Source organism: Tenrec ecaudatus, chromosome 1, assembly GCF_050624435.1.
Source record: "Tenrec ecaudatus isolate mTenEca1 chromosome 1, mTenEca1.hap1, whole genome shotgun sequence".
Taxonomy (NCBI): Eukaryota; Metazoa; Chordata; class Mammalia; order Afrosoricida; family Tenrecidae; genus Tenrec; species Tenrec ecaudatus.
Window position 1 is genome coordinate 49643151 of NC_134530.1, and position 21099 is coordinate 49664249.

The 21099-nt window shown below is 46.4% G+C and overlaps 1 protein-coding gene across 4 annotated transcripts in view; it reads left to right on the forward strand.

Moving 5' to 3' along the window:
- The window catches only part of DHDDS (dehydrodolichyl diphosphate synthase subunit), a 32849-nt gene that overhangs the window by 4672 nt on the left and 7078 nt on the right, over positions 1 to 21099 (forward strand). For all 4 annotated transcript variants that reach the window (XM_075552775.1, XM_075552786.1, XM_075552767.1 and 1 more), the window contains exons 4-8: positions 1095 to 1237; positions 3924 to 4040; positions 4643 to 4744; positions 13514 to 13628; positions 15443 to 15550. In XM_075552775.1, coding sequence (XP_075408890.1) covers positions 1095 to 1237; positions 3924 to 4040; positions 4643 to 4744; positions 13514 to 13628; positions 15443 to 15550 — 585 coding nt within the window. The remainder of the gene's footprint in view (positions 1 to 1094; positions 1238 to 3923; positions 4041 to 4642; positions 4745 to 13513; positions 13629 to 15442; positions 15551 to 21099) is intronic.

A 21099-nucleotide genomic window follows, 5' to 3' on the forward strand; every position in this document is an offset into this window, starting at 1 on the left:
TTTTCATTTTTTGTTTCATACAGTAAACGCTATAGATGGAGTTTTGACAGATTAGTTTGTTTTCCCCACCCACTTTTCAAAATGCAGAGGATTTCCATCCTTCCATAAAGTTCTGTGTTATTCCAGATCAACCCTTATCTCACCTCCTCCTGCTCTGTCCCGTAAGCACTGCTTTGATTTCTGTCACGACAGCTTCATTTTTCCTGCTCCAGAGCTTCCTCTAAGGCAATGGTCCTCAACCTTCCTAACACCCCTACCCTTTAATACAGTTCTTCGTGTTGTGGTGACCCCTAACTATAAAATTATTTTTCTTAGCTATGTGATAACTGTCATTTTACTACTGTTGTGAATCAGGCGACCCCTGTGAAAGGGTCACTCAACCCCCAAAGGGGTTGTGACCCCCAGGTTGAGAACCGCTGCTTTAATGGAATCAGGAGGTCGAGCTGTTAACTTTTGATAAACCTCTTTAACTCTCTGAGCCTCTGTGCTTCTGTGTAAGCATCTGCAAAGTAAGCATTGCAAAATGTCTGGTTTCTTGAAGAAGCCAGTGGGATCACGTTATCAAGAGGACGAATTGGTAGGAGACTCTTAAATGTTGCACAGTTGTCCACTTATTTTTATTCCTAGAAATCATCTGTCCTCAGTCTACTAGGATAATAAAGTTGTGCTGTGATAAAACTTTGTATTTTTATATTGCTCCTCAGCCACCTTGGGGGGATGGGTGCTGTTCCTGTTTTACAGATAAGGAGATGAAGACCCACAAAGATTAAATACCCATAGCTCCCTAGCCAGTGCCTGATTGAGGAATCGGGGACTAGAACCTTGACCTTGACCCTCAGTGAAGAGCGCCCTTTGCCGTAAGCTGCAGTGGCACCAGCGTCATAGTGCTTGTTGAGGCCACGGTGTCCATTGCTTAGATGGTGCCCTTCTGCTTACGTGGGTCTCTGTTCTGATGGTATCTACGCTAGGTTTGCACAGACTGAGGAAGAAAATCTGCCTCCTCCCTCTAACACTGAACGCAGTCCCAGAGCATCTCATGCCCCTTCCCATCTTCCTTTCCACGTGCCGTAGCTCCTTGCCTTCTCCCCTCGCAGACTCTGCGCTGGTGTTTGAACCTGGGCATCCTAGAAGTGACAGTCTACGCATTCAGCATTGAGAACTTCAAACGCTCCAAGAGTGAAGTTGACGGGCTAATGGATCTGGCCCGGCAGAAGTTCAGCCGCTTAATGGAAGAACGGTAAGCTACTGTTGGAAGGGAGCGTATGCCCTTCCACCACTCCGCTTGCCTTAACCCTCTCAGCCGTTTGTCCAAGGCTGCTCTAAAGGACCCTGTAAATTCTCTCAATGTCTGTTCTAAGTCTTCAAGGGCAAATATCGAAAACACATGCCGGTTTTTCTGATTAGAAAGGGGGGACTTTATTTGAAGCCATTGAGATATTTTCACAGAAAACAAGGACAAGTACAACCAGGTTCAAGCAAAACTGACACCAGACATTGAAGCCCATTAGGTAGAGCCACATTGCTCCTTGGCTTTCATATCTCTTTCTTCCTCTCTCGCTCTCTCGCTCTTCCTCCGCGGACCAGCTTGCTCTGATTCGGAATAGCCCAGACTCAGTCTTTCAACTGACCTATCGTAGCTCAGATGTCTCGCATAGCTTGTGGAGCGTATGATGAGGGAAGCATTGAAAAGGTCATCTTTTGCGGTGGTCATCCCTCAAGAGTGACCCTACAGGACACCCCTGCCTGCTCTCCTGGGAGACATGGTACGATGCTTACCAAGTCTTTCTGAGGACATGTCCATACTATCCTTCACTGGAGTTAACTTAGGGAGTGAAACCAGAGGGGGCAAACATGGATTTTGATGGAAATTTTAATCTTCACAGTGTGGAGCCCACCCCAGCCAGGACTGCTTTTAAAGTCTTTATTGCAAAGTTTCTGCTCAGCTCCTGCCTGTACTCGAGAGCTTAGAGCTGTGGGGGGGTTGGACCTGAGTCTCCCTCTAGAGTCCGTCCTGCCCTGTCTGTCCCTGTGTGGGTCTTTAGGAGCATAGAGAGAGGCACCCAGGTTTTTGTCTGTACTGTATAGTTCCCATGGGTTCTCATGTGGCAAGGCCTTGGACCACAGACGCCACTCCTAGTCTCTAGCCGAGCAGGTGTGGCTCTGAGTTCAAACCGAAGGTGGGAGGGGGATGGGGTTGGGAAGGGCAGAATAAGGGCCTGTTGAGATTCTTCTGCACCTCACACTGAATGTGGGAGGAGCAATGCTTCTCTATATCAATACACCTTTTTTCTTTTTTTAAAGTCTTTACTATGTGCCAGACCCTGAACTTTGGTATTTTCATTTAAGCTTCTCGTTATCCCATGAGAAGGCTATTATTAGCCTAGTTTTAGAGAGGAGGAAAATGAACGGGCGAGTTAAGGTGGAGATGCTGGATCACATGGCTGTCTGAGGGACAAAGCCAAGATGACCTGGGTCTTTCCCACTGCAGAGCCTGGGCAGTTATTTAAAAGGCCAGGGGCAATTTTGTGTTCCTGTCGTGTCACCATGCATGGACGTGTAAGTGCTACAGAAATGCCACAATCACCGCATCGCCGAGAGAGCGGTCGGTCCTATGTTATCGTGAAGCCCTGGGCAGAGCAACACGAAGCTGCAGAGGTGACTTCCTGCAGGAAAAGGGGCCAGAGGGAGTGTGGGGTCAGGGTGCTGCCTTTCATCTGGTCTGTTTTACATTTTGGACTTTGGCATGCATAAGGTTCTACCTGAAGAAGGGGTTCTTAGGCTAAAAGGAAGTGTGAAAACCACAAGCCTATGTTGGCTTCATCTGTTGGGCAGTCGAGCTCGATGTGAAGAGAGGGCTTGCCCACAGTCATATAGCAAGCCAATGGTAGAGCCAGGTGGGGCTCCGTAGATCTCCCTCCCTCTGCGCCTGATGTCTGAGATAGAAGCAATGTCATATACTTATCACCCCCAGTTTATAGGGGAAGAGCTCCGAGGCTCGGAGAAAGTGTTATACGAGTCACAGAGCTAGTAGATGATGGTACTGGGCTTTGAATCTAGGTGTTTTGAAAATACACTTGTTTACTCTAGCTCCAGTGGGCTCTCAAGGATAGGTATTTAGATCTTGCTTTGTTCTTGAAAAAATGCAGTTGGCAGTTAGAGGATGGCTGTTACATGGCGATGCCCTTTTGGTCTAGGACGAAGTATCCCCCAGGACTTCACAGACACGCACCTCCCAATATACTCCTTGTGATTATATTTCCTTTTTACAAACATTCATTGTTGCTATTTACCATAGCTTTCCCAGGTTAATCCCAGGCTGGTTGGGTAATAGTGGACGCATTCTTACTGTGTGCAAGATGTGGGACTATTGTATGAGAGTTTAATCTTGTGATTAAGAGGATAGGCTCTCGAGCCAGACTCCTCTGTTCCTGTGGTACTCGGGTCAGTGTGAGCGCAGTCATCTGGCACTGAGTAAGCATAATTCATGTTCACCGTCACCACTAGCACTGTGCACTCAGAGATACAAAAGTATTCCTGTCCTTCCGGATTTGCTTGCTGGGAGGAAGCGAACCAGGGAATACCTAAAGTGCAGCTTGCTGACAAGGACACAGGAAGCAGTGTCATGAGGGAGGACTTGGGTTCTCGGGTAGGACAGACCTGGGTCTCACACCTGGCCCGGCACTTGCTGGCTAGAGGACCTGGGACAAGTTGTCTCTCTCTGCGCCTCTGTTTCCTGCTCTCAAATGGGACGTTGTATACCCCTTTCAGAGTGGTTAAGGGGTGCAGTGAGAGAATGTAGAGCAGTGCCCGACACACAGGAGAACACCCACATCCCGCAGTTGATTGTTACTCGAGTACCTGGTTCCCTCCACGCCCTCCAGCGCTGCCTTCTCTCCCTCTCCCCGTCCTCACCCCTCCATCAGGGAGAAGCTGCAGAAGCACGGCGTGTGCATCCGGGTCCTGGGCGATCTGCATTTGTTGCCTATGGATCTGCAGGAGCTGATTGCACAAGCTGTGCAAACCACCCAAAACTACAACAAGTAAGTTCTCAGACTTCCCCTTAGAGCCCTGACTCCTTGCTGGCTCTGAAGGGTGCACATCTGGGTCTTTCTGGGTCTTTATTTGGTTCTGGAGGCGATAGGGCATCATTTGGGATGCTCTGAGACTTTCTGCTCCTCACACCCGCAGTGTCTCATCGACTTCCCTCAAACATGTGGTTGTGTTTTCCTTGTGAAGGGGTGGAGGTTATGCAGCAAGCCTTGTCGTCCCTGTGTCTCTGCCAACTGATTCTTCAAGACTTTCCTTTCTGTCTCAGTCCTTGAGCCTGGGGGTAGGACGTCCTGGGGAAGTCGTACAGAGAGGTCCAGAAGTCGGCATTCCAAGCTTCCTGAGGGGTGCCTGTGTGTGACTTGGGTTTGCATCAGATTTTTTATTTTGCTGTGCCAGTATCACAGTGACTCCTTCTCTCTGAAAAGTGATGGACAGGAGAAAAGAAGAGAGTTGAGAGGCCAGTAGAGTCACACAGCTCATGGTCTCATCCCAGTGGACATCCAGGAGAAGGGTCTTCTGCCAGCCACTCTAGTCTGCAGTCTCCACACCCCAGGCTTGCAGGCTCTTCAGTGACTGGCTCTTCCCTCCTCAGGTGTTTCCTGAATGTCTGTTTTGCATATACCTCCCGCCATGAGATCAGCAACGCTGTGAGAGAGATGGCCTGGGGAGTGGAGCAAGGCCTCCTGGATCCGAGGTATTCCTACACCCGCAGGGATTCAATCATAAAGTTCTTGCAAAGCTGCATCCTTAGGCCAGAGATCAATTCATGGATGCACATGAAAAGACTTCGTGGGTTCCCAAAACTTAGATGTAAAGATTGGCCATTTACAGCCTGATCCAAAATTTCTCTGTTTGGTGTACACCAAGAACCCCAAGAGATATGACATTCAATACTCTTTGGCTTTTTGTGGGATTTTGGACTCTGACTATTTTTTTTTCCATGAATAGTTTTCAGGAACATAGCTTGATGGGGAGAGTGGAATCCTTTAGTCCAGTGATTTTCAACTTTCCTAATGCCATGACCCCTTAATACAGTTCCTCATGTTGTGGTGACCCCCCCACCCAACCATAAAATTATTTTTGTTGCTATTTCATAACTAAATTTGCTACTGTTATCAATCTAGCAACCCCTGTGAAAGGATCATTTAACCCTCTAAGGGGTCACGACCCACAGGTTGAGAACCGCTGCTTTAGTCCTTTGTGGGAATAGAGTTTGATGGGAGTAGAGTTCTTTTGTCTTTAAGTTAGTCTAGGTGCACTAGAGAAACAAATCCACAGAAACTCATCTGTATATTAGAGTTATGTAAGAGGTAAGTGTACATTAAGAAAGCATCCCACCTCAGTCCAGTCCAATCCCAGCAGTCATATGGGCTCATATGTCCGACATTAGTCAACATTAGCTCATATGTCTGACACCAGTCTACAAAGTCCTCCCCAAACTCGCAAAACACACTCAATAACGTTGAATGCAGGAGGAAAGATGAATCGGTGTGCTTGTAAGCCTCCCAGCTCTGGCAGGGGTCTTCACATGGCTTCTCCGACACCCAGGGCTGCATCGGGGTATGTCCATGTGGCTTCTCAGGAATGTCTCGCAGGAAGTGAGCCTTGCCAGCCGAGGCAAAGTGCTAGCTAAGGCAGCCACACACGAGTCTGACCATCAGAGAACAAGAGACCCGAGAATCAGGAAGGTGAGGCACACCGAGGCTTGATAGTACAGTTCTTTAGGTCTTTCATGTGATCGTTTTAAGCAAGATTAAGGCATTTTTCCCCAAAGTAAAAGGAAGTTATTGCTCATTAACAACACAGTGAAATCCCAATTGTTAGAGCTGGGAGGGACTTGAGAAGCCATCCATCTACCCAGCCTCTCATGTTGCTAACTGAACCTTCAGTAATGATTTTAGTAAACTAATAATAGTAGCAGTAAAGTAATCTGAACAATAGTCTAGGGAGGATGTCTATGTTTTATTACGCCATTAACTTCATATGACCATGTATGACAGAGCCAAGTCTTTTTTAAATACTGTTAACAAAGTATCTGGGCTTTGGGACACACACACTCTCTCTCTCTCTCTCTCTCTCTCACACACACACACTCACACACTCTCTCTCACACACACTCATACACACTCTCTCACACACTCACACTCTCTCACACATACACACTCTCTCTCACACACACACTCTATCTCACACACACACACTCACACACTCTCTCTCTCACACACTCACACTCTCTCTCACACACTCACACACTGTCTCACACTCTCTCACACACACACTCTCTCTCACACACACACTCTCACACACACACACTCTCTCTCACATACACACACACACACACACACTCTCACACACACTCTCTCTCTCTCTCTCTCACACACACACACACACACACGTATGATTTTGTTCTGGGTCTTCGATGCCTGATCCCTGACCCCATCAACACCCCGTGATCACACGGGCTGCTGCACTGCTTCCGTAAGGCCTTGGTTGCTTCTCAGCTAGATGACCGCTTGTATATCTTCAAGCCTTTAGGACTTCAAACGCTATATCTTTATTTTTTAATCATTTTATTGGAGACTCATACAACTCTTATCGCAATCCACACATCCATCCATGTGTCAAGCACATTTGTACATTTGTTTCCATCATCATTCTCAAAACATTTGCTTTCTACTTGAGCCCGTGGTACATAAGCTCCTCATTTTTCCCCCTCCCACCTCACTCCCCCATCCCCATGAACCCTTGATAATTTCTTAATTCTTACCTTACAGAGATAAGTACATAGATCTATTCCCCTCTCATTATATAGAAATATATTTACACATGTACATGCCTGAATTTAGACCTGTGTAAATGCCCTTTGCCTCCTGGTTCTTTCCTCTATGTCCTTTTGCTTCCCTCTTGTCGCACCATCATGCTCGGCCTTCATTCTGGTTTAGTAATTCCTCGCTGCTACGTTGCCCTTGATTGAGCCCCACTAGGCCTCCTACACCCTTCTCTGTACGGATTTTAGTTCACTTGTTCCCAGGTCCCTGGTTTGGTTAACCCTCTTCCTTTCTCCGACTTCTCTTGTCCCGTCCGTATCCCTCCAGAACTATTGGTCCCATTCTTTTCATCTCCAAATTGTTTATCCCACCTCTCTTATCCAGATAGGCATGCAGAGCCATTAATAAGCGCAAAAAACAGGCAAAGCCAAACAAAACAACAAAGAAAGTCAAAACCAACAAAATAATGACAACAAAAATAAAATAACAACAAGAAAGCCACTAGCAAAAATGGAAAAGCCTATAAATAGTTCAAGGTCTGTTTGTTGGCCTTTACAAGTGTTTTCCAGTCGAGTTTGATGGGGTGCCACACTCTGTCTCCAAAGTCTATTTTTTATATTCCCCGGGGGTTTCATCACTTTGCTCCCCTTGCTCCTCTGTTGCATGCCTTAGTGTTTCGCCCCAGTGTGATAGGGACGGATTGGGCACAGTTCCCATACTGTGTCTCCTGTGTTGTCCCCTGTAGTGCTATGAGTCAGTGAGGGATGTCGTGTCTTGTGGGGCTGGCCATGTGGTTCCCTGTGCATTGTCTTCTCTGAGTAGGAATATCATCCTCGTGGCTTGGTGAACCAGGATGTGTTCCCCTCCCTCTCCATCCCTCTTTGTTTCTCTGTGTGCTCCAATCAGACGTGCCCCTCTCCCCAAGCTGTAGCTTCAGTGCTGTCCTCTGAAGTGCATTCTTCGGGGCAGGGGTTTGGGTTGTCCACATAGTTGGGATTGGGGCTTGCCCCAAAGAGCCAAGTCTTCTCTCCACTTTGTAGATGAGAAACTGAGATCAGCATAGAAATGACTTGCCTAAGATCCTTCTGCTCGTAAAAACAGTGCTGGAATTCACATCTAAGCCGATCTTATTCCAGAATTCATGTCTTCTGTCTCTTATTGTGTGGAATCTTGGGACCAAGGAATTTTTCTTACTCATTCCTTAGGCATGATTTGACCTGGGAAATGAAATGTAAAATCAAGAAGGGACGGGTGAGAATGGGGTTCAGTGCCATGCACCCTTATTCACTGCCATCGAATTGATTCCAACTCATAGCAACCCTGTTGGACAGGGCACAACTGCCCCTGTGGGTTTCCAGAACTGCAATCTCATGGAAGTAGAATGCCCCTCTTTCTCCTGAGGAGCAGCTGGTGGTTTTGAACTACTGATCTTGTGGTTAGCAGCCCAACTCATAGCCAGTGCAACACCGGAGTCCCTTTTAGAGTGAGATTTGAAAAGGCTAGTTATGATGTTTTGCCACCTCAACAGCTAAGTGCTGTTTCTCTGCCGCATCAGTCAGTCGGGCAACCACTGTAGGGAGGCACATTGCCGTATGTTGAGGACACACTGATGTAACTAAAAGGACATCTTTCCTGCCTTCCTAGAGATAAACTCTGGAAATGCAAAAAAGCATCAATCAAGATTATACAAATGAGCCTAAGATGTTATTGGTGTTAAGTGTTACAAAAGCATTGGTCGTGGTACAACAAAAGTTTAGACTAAGAGGTGTGTACCTGGTAAGGAAGGTTTCCCCCGCAGGAATTAGAAGTAAGCTTAGAAAGAAGAACAAGCAGTAACTAAGGAGAGGGGCATCCTCGACTGGTGCAAAGGATTAGTGCCCTTGTCTAACTGAAAAGGTGGAAGTTCAAAACCACCCAGAACTGACTTAGAACACTCGATCCTCTACTTCCAAGGAAGCAGTTATTGAAAGCACTGTTTAACTCCACAGGAAGAGACAGTTGTTTGAGGAGCATCCTCTTCGCTGAGGGAGTGGGTGGAAGGAAGGGAGCTTGGCCTGTGGTGCTGGAGTTGGAATGGATAGACCAGGCGTCCTCAAACTGCGCTGACCCGCGAGGACATTTATCTGACCGCCGGGTGTCTTTGCCCTGTTTTGTTTTTCACTTCAGAATAAGGTATGTGCAGTGTGCACAGTAGTTTATTCATAGTTTTTTTTAACTATAGTCCAGCCCTCGTATAGGTCTGAGGGACAGTGACGTGGCCCCCTGTTTAAAAATTTGAGGACTCCTGGGATAGACTGTCAAGGGCTACATAGGTACAGTCAAAAACTCAAGTTAATGGATTGCTTGATGCTGGGAAAGGGATATATGGAAGTTGCCTCCTGGTTTTTGGACTCAAAACAAGAGATAGCGGCAACCTTCCCTGTCCTAGGGACTTCTGAGGATCTGGTGTGAGGAAGTTGATGGGTTTGCTTTTGAATATACTGTAGTTGTTGAGCAGAGAGAGCGGGCTGAGGGTTGAGAACTCAGGGCTAGAGCTGTCAGTGAGGCGACCCTTGGGTGGTGGTGACTGATGCAGAGAAACCATGGACGTGGAAGCTAAGGATAGTCGAGAGCAGGGGTTCTCCACCTCCCTAATGCCACGACCCTGTAACGTAGCTCCTCATGTAGTGGTGACCCAGTATGTGAGCGGACCCGCCTGGAGATGGAGGAGAGGTGTCTCAGTTCCTAAGACCATTGGAAATATGGTCTTAGGCGACCCCTGTGAAAAGGTCATTTAACCCCCCAAAGGGGTCGCAGTCCCCAGGTTGAGAACCGCTGGTCTAGATGGCAAAGAGAGACCAGAATGTGCACGAGAGGGAAAGGAGAGCAGGGAAAACCATAGACGCAGTCGGAAAAGCAAGGCAGCCAGTACTACAGAAACCAAGAAAAGCAATTAGGGGGGGGAGGGTGGTGTACCAGGAGGAGCAATTAAATTAAATTAATTAAATAGGGTTAATGAAGCAATGGATGGAAAGTTAGGCAGTGGGGACAGCAAGAGGACAGGATAGAAGAGTAGATTAAAGTAGATGCAAGTTAATGATAATTTTCAAATTCTGGCTCGTTCTTTATAATTAACATGCTTCCAAACTCATTCGGGTGTATCAAATAATACATTAAAAATAATAAGGGCAAGTGTTTATTCTGTAAAGAAAAGACAGGTCAGTAGGTAGCTGGCAGATTTAATAGTACCTAGGAGTAGAATTCTGGTCTGAATGACAGGTATGTTAGTCTGGGTAGACTAGAGAAATAAATCAGGGAGACTCATGTATAAGAAAGAGCTTTATATACAAGAGCAAATGAACATTGAGAAAACATCCCAGCCCAATCAAGTCCATAAAGTCTGATGTTAGCCCATGCCTGATACCAATCTATAAATTCTTCAGACTCAAGCAACACATGCAATAACGCCCAATGCAGGAAGATCACAGGCCAGTGCATGGAATGGATCCAGTGGCAGTGGAAGCATCTAAGTGCTGGCAGGGGTCTCCACATGGCTCCTTCAGCTCCAGGGCTCTTGGTAGCTCCATGTGTCTTCTCAACAAGAATGTCTCGCAGGGAGTGTGTGTGTCCTGCCTCCAGGGAGGTTTTCACCTCCCTAACACCTCCAAATGAGGTCAAGCTGTGACCTGATTGACAGACTAAACTCCACCCCTTCACTCATAAATCTCAAGTTGACAGCAGATTATGTAACTACCACACCGTGTTTAGCGCACATCACACTCACATGACATTATAGTAACCACTGAGGCTTAACTTCTGCTGCGGCTTGGCCAGCAAGCTTCCCGAAATCCTTCTTCTCTGAGCTGCGTGTGTTAGTAGCTTGCCTGTGTGGGGTTAGTCATGTGGGATTAGTCAAATGTGGCAGGCAGTCACCAGTGTCTGGATGTTGACGTCTCAGCGTCGCAGCTCCTGAAGCTTGTTCGGTTGAGACTAGGCTAATCGGCCTGAAGCAGTGCTCTTTACATCCTGCATATTCACACTAGGCCACGTGTGTAACCGGGCGTAGATGAGTTACTTAGTCAGTAGGAATATTCCTGTTTACGCCCCACCAGGACCGTTCAACTGTCACTACTACCAGCACCATCCAACATTTCTTCCAGGGCATTTTTCACCTCATTTTTCCAAGGCATTTAATTATTTATTTTGGCCAGCAATCAAGTTAATAGACTATTTTGTAGAATTATAGAAGAAAATTAAGTTGAGCTTAAAAGATGTTGACTATTCTTTCATCAGAGCTGAGTTAACCTTAGTAGGTCACTCGACCCCTTTCAGCCTGTCTCCCTTGCAAAGCGGTGGTGTGACTCCCAGTTGTACCTGCCAGTGTTGCCTGCGCATGTGCTGCTATCACAGAAATGGTCCATTTCCTCACCTTTCCCAGGCTGCCGTCCGGAGTCCGGGGCTGGCGCTCGGTGTGCTCTGGGAGCCACCCTAGTCTCGGTGCTCCTCGGAGGTCTCCATGTGGCACCCGCCTTTTCCCACTCATGCTTACTCGGCGCCTTATTTATACCCCACACCTTTTTATTTCTCAGAAGCCATTGTTCAATGGCATAACCAGAGCAGAGATTCAGATGGGATTACATGTATCAAGAAAACCAAACCAGTTGCCTTCAAGGAGATTCCAACTAGCAACCCTGCAGGACAGTAGAGTCCCCCTCTAGGGTTTCCAAAACCCTATTTTGTACAGAGGATCTCTGATGGTGGTGCGCATGTTGCACTGGGCTGCTAACCTCAAGGTCAGCAGTTCAAACCTACCAATTGCTCGGCTGGAGAGAGGTGAGGTTTTCTGTTCCCATGAAGCTTTATCTCCTCGGAAACCTAAAGGGATAGTTCTCCCCTGTCCTGTAGGGTCTCTGTGATCATGCTCAAAAGTGATCATGCTGTCACACCTCTACACAGTGATGTCTGACCTCTGCTGAGCTTTGGTTAGCAGCTAAGTGCTTTACCAGGGCTCCTTGACCACACATTTTTGGGAGAACACAATTCAATATAGAATACTAGGCATTTACTAAGGACTCTATGTAATTATTTCATTTAATCCATAGACCTTAAGAGATACTATTTTTATACTTGTTACACAAATGAGAGTACTAAGACAGAAAGGTCAGGTAACTCACTCAAGTTCACACAGTTGGCAAAGCTTGGGCTTAAAAAAGTTCATGGAAAAAATTCATTCTATTTAACATTTTCCTTGAGGTTTTTGAAGCCTGTTCATATGTTTTTATTTCTCTGGGCTAGATAATTGAAGTGGAATTGTGGAGTCGCATGGTAAATTTAACTTTTACTTGTTTATTCATTTTTAATTTAATTTTTAAAGAAATTTCTAGAATGACATTTTATATTCCCATCACCAATACATGCATGTAAGGAGACTTCCAAAAATGTTTGTGGAAAAATTCCATTATCTTCCATTTTTCCACAAATATTTTTAAAACCCCTGGATTGGTGATTCTGTTGTTTGCTCTGTAGTCTTTTAAATAAACACCTAGTATTGTCTGTCATTTTAATTATAATTTTATAGGGTCACTAAGAATTAGAGTCAACATAATGGCTGTGTGTTTTAGTGGCTTTTAAAACTAACTTTAAAAAAATTTTTAAAACACAATACAAAATTTATCATTTACGATTTTTAAAGTGTATAATTTGATGGCGTTAAGTACACTGACAATGTCGTATAATCATTGCTATTTTTCACATCTTTTTGTCATCCCAAGCCGAAATTATAACCATTAAGCAATAATTTACCATTGGCCAGGTAACTTTTGTTCTACTTCCTGTCTTATCTCTGGTTTACATTACTCAGCATAATGTCTTCAAGATCCATCAGAAGTTAATTTCTTTGTTTGGGTGCATGACATGCCACTATTGTGTGCACACACCTTAGAACGTTGATGCGTTCATTTGTTGATGGGCATCTGGAGTATGGCTCCCTTTAAGCCATTTGAACAATGCTGCAATGAATCTGCATATTACAGGTCTCGCATTTCCAGCTTTCAAGTCGGGAATTTCTGGGTCACAGTAATGCTGTTTACTTTTTTGGAGGAACCACCAAGCTGATTTCCACAATGACAATACTTTTCACATTCTTACCAGACAGTGCACAAGGATTCCAATTTTGCCATGTCTTCTCTGAGAGTTGTTATTTTCTTGTTTTGTTTGTTTTAATAATAGCTGTGCTACTAGAAGTTGAGGTGGCTTCTCATTGTTTCGACTTGTATTTCTCTAATGACTGATGCTGTTGAACATCATTTCATGTGCCCTTTGACCATTTCTCTCTAGGTGAGGAAATGTCTAGTCAAGTCCTATACAGGTTTTCTAAGTCCGATGCTTTTTGTTGTTAATCTGAGTTGTAAGAGTTCTTTGTATGTTCTAGATGTCTACCCCTTATAGATGATTTGAAATTTTTTTACCTGTCTTCTCACTTTATAGTGTACTTTGATACACAAAGGCTTTTATTTTTGATAAAATTCATTAACTTTTTCTGTTACTGTGTATTGTATGCTTTTAGTTATCATTATCTAAGACTCAGAAATACATAGTTTTAGACCTTTGCTCCATTTGAGTGTGATTTTTTGTTTGGAATAAAGTAAGAGATCCACTTTTCCCAACACTATCTTCATGTAGAACATGTGTCTTTGTCTCCTCCACACTCACTTTAGCGATGTCTCTGAGTCCCTGCTTGAAAAGTGCCTCTACACCAACCACTCTCCTCATCCAGACGTCTTGATACGGACTTCCGGGGAAGTCAGGCTGAGTGACTTCTTGCTCTGGCAGGTAGGTTGTCTGTAACCAATACTGTCAGGAATAGCCTGAAAGCAGGACGGATCTGAGTGGTTCACGATGCGCAGACCCACCATGCTGGGACTAGAAAGCTCCAGGCCACAGAGGAGGCTCCAGGCTGTGCCCGGCAACCTTCGCTATCCCTTCTTTGGTTTCTAGCACGGGGGGTCTGTGCAGGTCTTCCTGTCCAGAGTGCAGGGCATTCCACTTAGAGGAGAAGTCCAGACTCCCCACTAGAGTGGGAATTTGGGGGCTCCTGTGCATGGAACTGGAGTTCTGCTTTGCTCATCTGCCACGTTCTCCAGCCCCTCTGGGCAGACCCTGAGCCTTGTGGTTACCAGTCTCTCCCCTTTAGAGTGAAGAGCTAGGTCGGTGACAGCACAGCCCTTGAGGATGTAAACAGTATGCACACTCATTCTTAGGGGCTTGCCTGGCCTCCCGGGTCAGTTGCTCAGGGTAGGTAGTCTTCAAAAAGTTCATCTCCACATCTGGTGGTTAAAAATCTTCAGCCAAGTTAGCCTGGTCGCTGGGTAGAACATGAATGGGGAAAGCCTTGTTCAAAAGGAATATTTATGACACAACCAAAGGGGATTGGAGAGATCCAGTTTAGAAGTAGCTCATGATGTAAAACTCCAGGAATTTTAATGGACCACAGCCCCAAAATTAATTACCGTAACAAGCTTTAATTCCTAAAGGTACTTCAATCTTTGGCTAAACTGGAAAAAGTATAATGTTTAGCAAGGGTTCTGTGGCCCACCTTACTCCTCAGATCACATCTGAAAAGTTTACTTCTGGGCACTGAGTCTGAAGAAACTACATCGGGAAAACAGAGGATTTAGGGAAGCACCCTAAAACACGGGTAGCAGGGAATCTGGAACTCATGTCCTATAAGGAATGTGTGAAGAACAGTGGCCTTGGAAAGGGAAGCATGACGACATGCTGGGACTGACCCAAGTCAGAAATGATTCCTGCAACTTAGTTTGGTGGCAAGAGAGACTCTGGACAATGAGTTACAACCTTGGGAACATATAACAGGCATCTCTAATCTAGCCTTCAAATACTTGAAAGAATGTCATGTTGAAGAAGATGCAAACTTGTTCCAGGGGAAAGACCTGGAGCCAGAAGATGCAGGAGGCCAGTCTCCCCTCCTTTGAGGCAGGAAGAAAGCCCTCCAGCCCTGACAGTCAAGAATGCTCCAAAAGGGATTCTCAACTCAGTGCCTGTTGTTATTTAAGGTCACCTGGCTCTACGTTCACCTCAAGTTGTGCATATTACCTCCTTCAGTCTTCTTACTAGTGTAAAAGCTAGGTTTTTGTACTCCGTTTCACAGTTGAGGAAACGGAATCCCAGGCCACAAACTAGAAAATGGTGGAACAGGATCCAAGGGCAGGCATTTTGGCTCCAATGCCCATCCTCTTGAACCACTGCTATAGCACTGCTGGCAGCTCTCCTTTGTTCATTGCTGCCTTGTACCAGGGTGTCTTCGAGATAACCTTTAAGGGCCAGGAGCCAACAACATAATCCAGATGTTACCTCCTAGTCCTAAAATTGGCTCTTAGAAAAGTCCTGGCAGAGATGTTGATCGAGTCTCCTTTCATTTCTGTCGTACTGGAGGTAGCTGGTCTAGGTGCCTCAGATGACCCTTTCCCTTACTTGTGAGTAAGTCAGGGCAGCAGCTCTGAATGCCTGTGTCCTTTCGTCTCTGGGCTTCTGGGTCCTGTTCAGCCTGCTTCTTTGGAGGCCTGGGCAAGAGTGTGTCCCAGAGCCATAAAACTAAGCTGTCCTCTCTCCTTCCCCACCTCTCCTAGACCTCACACTCCTGTCTGGTATTCCAACCAGTTTTATGGCCAGAATATACATTTTGGAACTTCTGTGAGGCCATCCTGCAATTCCAGATGAACTACAGTGTGCTTCAGGTAAGAATCCAGGCTTGACTGGGCAGGGATGGGAAAGAAGTTTAGCATTGACTGACCACCTGCCAAACACCAAGCATGTAATAAGCATGCTCATGATGTTAGTGATGAGAGTTATCTAGCACTTCGTATTTACTTTGTCACACACTTGACATTGTATGTGCATTGATTCATTTAATCCTTGAATAACGCAAGCAGGGAGTTATAGCTCCTTCCCCCTTTGCAAATGAGTACGTAGAGAGAAATTATTTTTCAACTAGTAAGAGTGAGAATGGAGTTCAGGTTACAAGTCCTTAATGCCCTCACTACAGAGACTCAGGAAAGACTTCTCAGAGGAATTTGGCCATAAGGAATTCCGCCTGAAGGTGTTGGCCTAATAAATGAGTATAGTTGTAGAAGTATATAAAAAGCAAGCTTTATGGAGGGATTAGGAACTAGACAACTGCTGTGTTAGAACTTGAAGTTTATCTTTCAGTTTTGATCACATCTTAGACAGGTTTCATTAGGAGGCAGAATCACCCGTCTTAGTAGCTCTTAGAATAATAATGGCGATATAGGGGGTGCTGGACTACATATTGCAGGTCAACTAAGGCACTTAGGAGCTTTCATGAAGTCTTAGTTGAAGCCTGCCAACAACACAGCATTCATTATTAATGAGGAACAGAGACACACAAAGTCACAGAACTGGGAACCTGGATTTTCGAATCCAAAGCTTGTACTCCTAACTCATGGACTGTTTCCAGGGGCTTCACATGATCCCTAAGTGAGCTGTCTGTGAATCCCATGTTTGGAGCTCATGGTATAAGTGAACAAGTCATGAAGGATTGGTCATTTGGTCTCACAGAGAACTGAGTTTAGAAGAGAGTCAACAGCAAAGCCTCAGTCATTTATGTCAGTTAGGAATAACGTCATTCATTTCTCCACATGACCAAAATATCAAGAACCCACCTTTAAAAAGTTTTCCTCCTTTGTTGGTAAGGAACTCTGGGGCATGCCTTGTACACAATCCTCGGACACCTTGAGTTCTGCGCTATAGAGGGAAGCCCTTAAAGAGTGAGACTAATGGCTGTAAGGCAGATGATCCCCAAAGACTTGGCTTTGGGGGTTCTTATATATTTCACCCAGCCGTATCCTACTTCAGTCAATGGCTCATTTTCCTACTCCAGTTTACGACGCTAGATCAGCTAGAGGCCAGGAGCCCACATCATCAAGCCGGTCAAAACCAGCTTTGTAAAATACAAGTAAATGGGCTCTACACAAAGCTGACTGGAAGACGGTCCATGAGCCTTTGAGCATAGCTCGTCCCTCGGGCTGGGCTGCTCAGCAACCATTACCGTGATTTCCAGGCAGCAGATTGATACGTGGCTTGAGTCACACGTTGGACTAGGCACGGGCAATTCAGCGCTTAGCCAGCCAGCCAGCCAGGATTTCTATCTCCATGGAGCTTATATTCTTAGTTGGGGAGACATACAAAACAAATACATAGGCTCCCTGATGGTAACACAGTAATGCAGACAGTACAGAGGGTGGTGTGCTAGAAAGCAGTGCAGAGGGTGGGGTGCCGAACAAAGCAGTCAAGGCAAGCTGAAAGGGGATGAAAGATGAGCAACACCCAGACCTGCTACATTCCGAGAGAAAAGAATTATTCTGTAAAGGCAGAGACAAGTGCAAGGGGACTGAGGTTATAAAGTGTCCTGGAAGAACGAAATGGAGCCAGTGTCCCAGAAGGGGAAAGGTGGCCCACACCTGGGGGGCCCAAATGGTTCGCACTGGATATGAAAAAGTAGGCAGTTCAAACCCTCCCAGCAGCGTTCCAGAAAAAGACCCGGCCGTCTGCTTCTGTAAGATCAGTCAGGACAGCCTCGTCAGGCAGTGCTCTGTAACACACAGGTGGCCATGAATTGGAATTGCCTTGGCACCAGCGCTTTTGTGATGGGAGCAAGGCGCGCCTCAAGGAGCCTGCTGATGTAGTGTGTTCTGCTAACCACAGATCAGCAGTTCGAAACTACCAGCTGCTCCAAGGAAGAAAGATGAGGCTTTCTGCTCCCATGAAGATTTTCAGTCTCTGAAACCCATGGGGACAGTCCTACCCTTTATCGGGTCGCTATGCATCAGAATTGACATAGGCCTTCAGACAGGTGGTGGCAGTCAGAAGGGATAGGACTGAGTTGACTGAAGACTTGGGAAGTTGCAGTAGGTGGTAAACATCAAATAAACAAATGCAACTAGCTATACTAGTATGAAATTGATAGTTATGCTCCCCGAGAAAGGAATTTACTCAAGTAACTTGAACACAGTTATTTGACTATGCATATTTAGTGGTGTATATTCTAAAGATAATTCAGACTGCAAAGCAAACTTGACACTTTTTTAAGAGGTTCCTTGTTAATGATAGGGCTGGTGGTGTCATTCTGAAACTCGTGTGTTGTAGGAACGAAGCTAATAAGTCCAAATATTAATATTAGGAACCAAGACATCTCTGTTTTACTCTGGCCAGTTCAATGGATGGTTGTGCTGTTGGCTGGGCCAGGATGGGACGATCAGGCAGACATTTTGTACTTGGTAACCAGGCTCTTACTAAAACCAAGGCCCTTACTTTGGCCCTGTATAGTGCTGTACGGTAGATCTTACCATCACAACCTTCGTTACGAGAGTAAACCAAGACTATAACAGATGCTGACTGACCTGAACCTTTGTCCAGCAGGGAGCCCTCAAAGCTCCATTGCTAGAAATCTTAGCGCCTTGCTAAGAATCCAGACTAACAGCATCCCCGGAGCCTAGAGAGTAGGTCTTTCCGATCTTTTCTCCTATCCTGTATTATGGCCGACTGCAGGCTTCGTGGCCCCTAGTTCTTATGTCCTTCAGTTTCTGTCTCCACCCTGTGCTCTTGCCCCGTCTCCCAGATTCTCAATGTCACAATCTTAGCTGTTTGGTCTCCAGACCCAGCCCAGTGTATTTGTAGGGAGTCAGGGTTAGGAGGGGAAACTGGGCTCTGGACTTCGGGTAGTTTACTGGGGCAAGAGCTGCTGATAGAGACTTAGAGAAGTTGCGATGTAGTTGTAAGTTGTCAGGGACCAGACCTCATATCTGAAGGGACTGGCAGGTTCCAGATGATCACTCATTCAGTCTTGTGGTTAGACTTGAGTAGGGAATGGGGCCTGGCAAAGGGAGAAGGCGACTGTGATGCAGAAGGACTTGCCAGCAGGGAAGCAAAGGGCAGATAAGAAGGGTGGGGTGAGTGACCTTACAGCACCGCTGACCTCCAGTTACATGTTGAATAGCTGGTTATTGACCGAGATGAGTAAAAAGAATTTGGTTCACCTAGCAATCTGTAAGTGTGAGATTATGGAGGGAAAACACATGATCCCACAAGACTTCCTCTGGTGCACTTGAAGAGATGAACTGCAGGCTGGAGTGACTTTGATTTCTAGTGGTCGTCAGGTAGTCATTGTCTTAGGGGAAATTGAAAATGAGCTGCTGGCTCAGATAGATCACATTTGAAGTCATGAGGCAGCTACCTGCGTGACTGTCGGTTACTTCGTGATTGAATGAGAAGAATCCCCTCCTCCAATAAGCAGCTACATGGAAAGCACTGCATAGAGTCGCCCAGCACAAGTCCACTTTGGAGGGTGCTGGCCGATGTTGACACACATCTCTGGGCCCTTCTCCAGAAAAGTCACATAGACGCAGCACCCCGCTCATCTCATCTCCATAAGGGTGCCCCAGAAGGGAGGCTCAGGAGAGGCACTCTCTCTCCGGGAAGCCCTCAGAAATACAGTCCCCATGGTACTCACCTGGATATGGGAAATGAGGACTTCGGGGAGGACTTACTGGCTCCTGAATATTTAAAAGCTGAGGACCTGGAGAGAAGTACAGTCTAGAGGACTGGAGAATGTAAGTACTCGAGGGGTTATTAGATGGTGTTCCCCGCTTCTGCAGAGTGGCTTGGTGCGGAGGAGGGATTGAGATTATTTATGTTAGAGCCGCATTGCCCAAAGCCAGCCCTGTGGAGTCCTTACAACAAGACTGTGTAAGGTCTGTGTGGAAACCTCCAAGGAAGAAATGGCTCCCTCACTCACCTGTGTGGTCATTACTGATTGTCCGGCAGTCTTATCAGGGAGAGGGGAAGGATCCATTAGGACCTCTGTTATCCAGCATTTTCTAAGGGTGACTACCTAAGAATCACTTAGAAAGCCCTGCGATTGGGAAGGGGGACCCCCAGGACCCCCCCAGAAAGCATGGCGCCTGTGACTTATCCAGAGATACAGATAAATTTCCTGCAGCCATCTCAAGCCACCTGACTGGAAAAAACAAGGAACCTCAACTACTTGTGTGACATAGGCCAACTCGCTACCTGTCTCAGCCCCAGTGACGTAGTCTGTAAAGTGGGAAAACTGGGGTAGGTGATCTTCAGGAGCACCTCCCCCACTCTGCCATTCTCACAGGGACTGCTGATTCTTGACCCACAAGTAGGGGTCAGGCTCTGCCTTGACTCCGGCCTCTGTTCAGAGGAAGTGCTGTTACAAAAGTAACATACTCTTGAAATGAGGAAGACTTTGTGGGAAGCCAGACCTAGTTTCTCCCCCCTGGGCTAGGTATGGCAGGAGCAGCTCTAGCTGAGAGCTCTGGGACCTATTAGGCTAGCAGGAGCACAGCACATCGTTGAGGCAGGGCAAGGCCTTGGTTCTGTTCCCAGGGATTTTTCCCTTCTATGCCATGGACATCCTCCCTGCCCTCTTGGGATCACATAGCCAGTCAACTGAATATTTCACACATACATAGTGTCCCAAGTGCCAAGAGAGGCACAGCCTCTTTCCTCACGGAATTTCTGACTTGCCTTGAGACACACACCTGCACAGTGCGAGAGGTGCCGTCTGGAATATGATCACATACCTGGTGTCAGAACCGAGTCCAGGAGCCCCGGGGCTCTCAAGCCCACTCGGGCTTCTTTCTTAAAGAAGTATCCTGTGGACCTAGTCTAGGCAGAATGCAGTAAGTAGCTTAAGGGATCTGAACCTGCATCTGCGGCTGCTTATAGGAGGGTGATTGCTGGCAGAGTCCAGTGGATCTCGATAAAGGAGGGAACTCAGTGCCCAGTGGAAGCATGACGTGCCCTGAGAGCGACCTCGGAGACCACGGGAAGTGCAGCAGAGAATAGCCAGTACTAACTTGTAAAATTGCTGTTTCTGTTTGAGAGCTGTTAATATGCCAGAGAGGATTTTGCATATATTATCTCTAATCCCTAACTTCTAGGCAGGTGCACCCCCCACTTTAGACATGCAGAAATGAGCTTAGGAAAGGATTTACCCAAAGCCATGGTGCTCCTGGTAGAAGATACAGAAGTCAGGCCTGCGTTTATCAGGTTCCCTTCTATTTGAAAGCCTAAGCGGAATTTCAAGACATGCAGATGCTCCCCACTGACAAACCAAGAGAACCCAGAACCACCGCTGCCCCGCCTGTGCAGTACAGGCACCATGCCCTTACGCCTGAGCCTTTCCAAGTCGGGGGCAAATGCTCCACTGTTCCACTGACACCTAAAAATGACCTCCCCG